At 38.1% G+C, this 5,955-nt stretch overlaps 1 protein-coding gene across 1 annotated transcript in view; it reads left to right on the forward strand.

Annotated features, from left to right (window-relative positions):
* Window positions 1-4,988, forward strand: part of LOC118007104 (cell surface glycoprotein CD200 receptor 1-like) — a 124,293-nt gene extending 119,305 nt beyond the window's left edge. The window contains exons 10-11 of the mRNA XM_035000168.1: window positions 1,595-1,718; window positions 2,092-4,988. Of these exons, the coding sequence (XP_034856059.1) occupies window positions 1,595-1,718; window positions 2,092-2,098 (131 nt within the window). The 3' untranslated portion in view covers window positions 2,099-4,988. The remainder of the gene's footprint in view (window positions 1-1,594; window positions 1,719-2,091) is intronic.
* Window positions 4,989-5,955: the final 967 nt, after the last annotated feature.

Consider the following 5,955-nt stretch of genomic DNA (forward strand, 5'->3'; position numbering starts at 1 on the left):
AAGAAGAAGAAGAAGAAGAAGAAGAAGAAGAAGAAGAAGAAGAAGAAGAAGAAGAAGAAGAAGGAGAAGAATATAGCAGGAAGGGAAAAATGAAGGGGGGAAAATTGGAGGGGGAGATGAACCATGAGAAATTATGGACTCTGAGAAACAAACTGAGGGTTCTAGAAGGGAAGGGGGTGGGGGGATGGGTTAGCCTGGTGATGGGTATTAAAGAGGGCACGTACTGAATGGAGCACTGGGTGTTATATGCAAACAATGAATCATGGAACACTACATCAAAAACTAATGATGTAATGTATGGTGATTAACATAACGTAATAAAAAAAAAAAAAACTGGGATAATTTTCTTTCACCCTGCAGTTTGGCTTAGCTGTTCCTACTCTGTGCTCATGTAATGCCTCATGCATGCCTCTGAGTACTTCATAGTCCTGTAACTGACTCTAACTTCTTTGACTCCCAGTGTAAGGTAAACTCCTTAAGAGTAAGAACCATTTTCTTCATTTCTATATCCAGAGTCTGACACAGCGCCTGACATACACAAATAGCTACAGAATTAGGTTCAGATCATCACAGAATTCATCTCTATGTACCTGACTCTATGCTCTACCACATTTGATTTAAGTTAATGAATTCTTCAAATTTTTGTTCAAATTGTTTCTTTCCCTTGGGAAGTTCTTCCTTCTTTTCTTAACCTATTTAATCCTGTTATTGGCAAGGCTCAGTTCAAGTCCCACTTCACCCTAACCTCCCAGTTGGAGTTGATTCAGTTTTCTTATTCCTGAGATGATTTACAATCTGTAATGCTCACTTAGTTAGCAATGTTCACTCTCTCATAAGTGATCTTTTCATTTGTATGGATCTGATGTCTCCAATTGGATTGTGAGTCTTTTGAACTCAGGCTGAGACCATGTCTTCTTCTTCCTTGAGAGTGCATAGGAAGGAGATTGTCTGACATTCTTCTAGTTTAGTATTTGAGCAGTTTATTTAACAGGATGACATGACTTTTGGAGCCAAGAGTCAGAATAGTACTTAAAGTTTACTTTTGGTTACCATTTTCATAGCAGAAATAAACTTCAGAATGATAGTCCTACTTAGTCTCATTTTATCTTTTTAACAATTCTTGGGGCCATTTTACAGATGAATAAATGAAAGTAAGAAGACATAAAATACCCTATTAAAGGGGTGACAGCAACTCAGTGACAAAATTACTTCACTGTGTGGAAAATAGCAGATAGTGCTCAAAATATTAATAACAATACCCTAAAAGACTAACATTTACACAAGAAGTTAGAAAGCATATTTCCTTTTTTCTTATAAAATTGGGAAGTATTAACAACATTTACTGTGCATTTATTCATTTAGAAAATATTGAAAATCTGCCATTTTATAAAACACAGACACAGTTCCTAAACTCTGTCATGAAAGGATATCTTAACAGCATTTGAATTGTAGTCTAGACGGTGTATTGATTATGATAGTCTGTGAACTTTTAAGAATATTTTAAAGGTCTCTTTTAAACAATTGACCCTACTTTGTTTATTAGAAGAATCCTTGAAATGGCTCTTTATCTCTGCTGTGTTGCCTGTATTTTAAGGTGTCATAACTCTGGAATTTCCAGCATCACGTTTACTGATCATTCTCTATGTGAAATTCTCTCTATTCTTGGTTATCCTGGTCATCGTGGGATTCATCTACTTCCAGAGAATAAATGATTGCAGGTAGGCAATGAAGTCTAAAAAAATATAGACTCATTAGAAAGAAAACATCATTAGAAGGCTTTAAGTTTACAATGTCCTGGGAACAGCTTGATGCATTTTTTGGCACATTGTTTGTTCCCCTAGCCCTTTCTTTGATGTATAAGCTTTGTTAACACCGGGGAGCCCAGGCAGAGATGCCTGCAGCACTGGGGCAAAAGTTTCTGTTTCATTACAGTGCTTTCCTGAGAGATAACCTGTCCTGGGCCACCCTTCAAGAATTCTGTGGGGGAAATGAAGTTCAACTGGTGCTTCTTAAGTGTTTACTCCCTAGTTTCTATGCCTCTGAAGGCTTGTATTCATTGCACTAATTATATATTTTATGTTTTTTTCATAGAGCATGAAATTGAAAAATCTGGAAGTCAATTTAGATTTGATGAGACATCATGAAGATCAGCCTTTGGGTTCAGCATCTAACTCAACTGCTCCTATTACGAATTGATACCTTTGTGTTTATGTAAATCGCTGTGATAGTTGGCAAATCCTGTTTCAAAGTCTTAGCAATGTGTATTTATACACACGCCAAAGCTTGCTGCCTGCCATTATAAATGCCTGGGATGAGTCATCTACTTTCTCCTTTGCCTTACTGAGTTCTTATTTGCAAACAAAAAATAGCCCTGCTTCTTAGCCTAAAGAGGAAGATGGCTCAGCAAATGGCAAATTACAAGGCTTTGCAGTTTTTCTGTACCCCTTTGGGTTCTTTGGATAGTGCTTCTTGTTTCCTCTGCCCCTTTAAGATGATAAATAATGTTGCAATGTCAGAAGCCACTACAAACACTGCCTTCCAGTTGATCTGTAGCCAACCTCCCGTCCCTTTCTTGCTTGCTAGCAATTAGTGCATGTTTGGCCTGGTCATTGAATAAATGGCCAGGAGTCATTTTTAGCAGTACCTTTATTTTCAAAGAAATTATAATGTGATCCCAAATGAGGAGCTCTTAGAGTCATTGGTGCTGAATGTCCCCTCAACTTTTAGAGCTCCATTGTCTCAATTCTCTCTCATCTGTACTCCAGGTTGGAATGGATTAATGGTGGTAAGAATAAGAGTTCTTGGTGAAACCCCAACATCTTCTAGGGCCACTGTAAACAGGAACCCTATCTTCATTGGTACATATGGTAATCCTATAGTAAAAAGTATCCTTTTATTTAAAGGAAAAATTTCTTGTGTAAGGTGGCAGGTGATTCAAGCTATTACTTTTTTATTATTATTATTCATTCGAGACACAGAGATACAGAGAGAGAGAGAGAGAACATGAGCAGGGAGAGAAGCAGAGGGAGGGGGAGAAGCAGGCTCCCCGCTGAGCAGGGAGCCCGATGCGGGGCTCGATCCCAGGACCCTGGGATCATGACCTGAGCCAAACACAGACGCTTAACCTTCTGAGCCACCCAGGTGCCCCTCAAGCTATTACTTTTATTTTTAGCAAAGCCCAAAGGGAGAAAATGAATGCAGACTACTATCTGGAAGATAACATATAGGTAGGTTAGTCTAATTGTTGAAACAAACAACCTCCCAATCTCAGTGCATTCATACAACAAAAGTTTAATTCTTGCTCACATCATATCCCAGGGTAGGTTGGTGGATCTAGGTCAGGGAACAGGAGTGGTTCTGCTCTGAGGCAGCATTTTATCCTCTAGCTCTGCCCTTCTCAGAGTATTCTCCATTCAGCTGGTGAATGGGAAAGAGACAGAGAGAATGAGGGATTTTATGTAGGAGGTTTTTATGAACCAGGCCTGGAGAAGTAATGACATCTGTTCATATTCTATTGGCTAGTATTTGTCACATGGCCACACTTTTATGGAAGTTGGAGAATGTAGTGTAGCTGCCTCAGCAAAATAGAGTCAGGGTTTGGGTACAGATAGCTAGTTTCTGCCTACAGTAAAGAATAGGACAAGTGCTAAGATTAATACCTATTTCATTAGTAACTGAACATGAGCCAAGAAATCAACCAGTAAATAATTTCATATATAACTTATATTAGCTCTTTTCTCTCTCTCTCTCTTTTTTTTTTAATTATAACTCCCTCATGTTTAAAACAGGGCACAGAATGGAAAAAAAGTCTAGTACCATAGTTCAATCACAGATTCAAAAACAATGAGGCACTGATTGCTAGTTGCCTGAGCCAATGCTCATCTTCCCCTTTCTCTGTGTGGTAGATTGTATTCATGACTCCAGATCTTTCTCCCTCCCTCAATCCATGTAATTTGTTAGTACTTTTTGAGTTGGAAACATAAAGCAAGTGCATTTTTCTCAAACTCATGTAATTTGCTTTAGCCAATCAAATGAGGCAGAAATGGCAGTGTACCAGTTCTGAGCTTACATCTCAAGAAGTCCTGTGTGTTTCTGTTGCTAGTCCATGAGAACGTGCCTGGGCTAGTCTGCTGGAGGATGAGAAACATGTAAAGCAGAGCTGGGTCATCCTAGTTCCCTTCGCCACCTCACTGTTGAGGCCAGCCTAGATAATGCAACAGTTAGTCATCTCTTAGACAAGGGAGAAGCTCAATCAAGGTCAGAAGAGCTGCCTAGCTGACCCTCGGATGATCCTAGTCATTTAAGCAATTGTTGCTACAGAGGTTTTGTGATTGTTACACAGCATTATTGTGGTATTAGATCTCTGATACAGTGCTTAAAGACATGATTCCAATTTTATTTTGTATGGAGACACATTTAACTAAAAGACATTTCTCAGTTTCCCTTGCAACTGAATATGACTACCCATTAAAATTTTCTCAAATAAGGTGTAAGCATATATCTTGTGTGATATTTTTAGGATATCTCTTTAAAGAGAAAGAAGAGATCTTCTTTTGCTTTTCCTCCTTATCTCCTGGACTACAACACTGGTGTAATGACTAGAGGTCCAGCAGCCAACTTGGGCCATGGATAGCATTGAGGATGGAAGCCACACACTAAGATGATGGAAAAGAAAGACAGAAGGATCCCGGGTCCTAATGACCATGGAGTTGTCATACTAACACTAGAATACCTACCATAAGATTCTTTTATGTGAGAGAAAATACACTACTGTGTTCATGCCACTGTTATTTTGAGTTTCACTCCATACACAGTTGAACTTAACCCTGGTTAACACAAGTACCTACTTTGCCAAATTCAAGGTTTGCTGTTAATCTTGCAACACTGGTTATACTCTATTCATGAGCATTTTTCATGTTCTATTTTCATTCTTCCCATAGAGATTATGAAACAGACATAACTTCAGAAGATAGCAATCATAGGTATAAGAGCATCTCCATGATAGTTCCAGAAGAATTGCTGGTTATGTAAAGCTGAAGGATACTGTGGACTTGTGATAGGAAAGGGCTTGGGAATCTAGAGATGTGCAAAATCATCTAATAGCCAATCCCTACACATGTGAGGACATGTCTGCATTACAGGATTGGGAAGATAAAGACACTGTTGTGGGCTCTTAAGAGAGGATCTGATCAGGAGAAACAGAGGAACTGAAATCTATGGGGCTTTATTGTGTTAATCCTTTTTTCTGCCATCATTGAAATGAAAGGACTCCATTATTCATGGAAGAGATTTATCTGAATTCATGCTTCTTCACTGCCATCATTTTCTATGTGATGTCAGATTGGAAGAGTAAAAAGCTATAGCTACTCTCTCTCAACCTCTTAGCCCTGCATAAAGATAAAAAACAGTTTTTCTTTCTTAAGCACATATATGCATACATATATACATGCACAACAAATTAATTGTGGCCCTAAATTGAGGAAAATTGGGAGCAACCTTTAGCAAAACATAATTGAGAACCACTAGATGGTGCTTCAACTTAATTCTTTTAACATTTTGAAGAAAGCTAAAATCTAGCCTCAGATAGTAATCCTGTATTTTTTTCTTTAATTTTTCCACTCAACTGTCTCTACATTCATTAATTCTTTAGGTTTTCTGGGGTAATTTTAGGACAATTACAGAAGGAAGAAAACAATTGTTAAAATTAAAGAGAAAAAAATGTTTCGTTCCCAAACTTGAATTGTACTACTTCTGCCACTTAGTTTTGGTAGAAACATTTTGTTTATCAAACGAGATAAGGGTGGATATTAATAGTCTAGTTTCAGGGAAAGAGGAAATGTGAGACTCTCTTGGTGGTTAAACCAAAATCAGTATTCACTTATTTCTTAAATGGAGTGTTGAGATCTTCAATCACTAAAGAACCAAATAGCTGCTTGTTAGTGTTAACAGCAGCAG

Source organism: Mirounga leonina, unplaced genomic scaffold, assembly GCF_011800145.1.
Source record: "Mirounga leonina isolate KUSES-001 unplaced genomic scaffold, KU_Mleo_1.0 Mir_115, whole genome shotgun sequence".
Classification (NCBI taxonomy): domain Eukaryota; kingdom Metazoa; phylum Chordata; class Mammalia; order Carnivora; family Phocidae; genus Mirounga; species Mirounga leonina.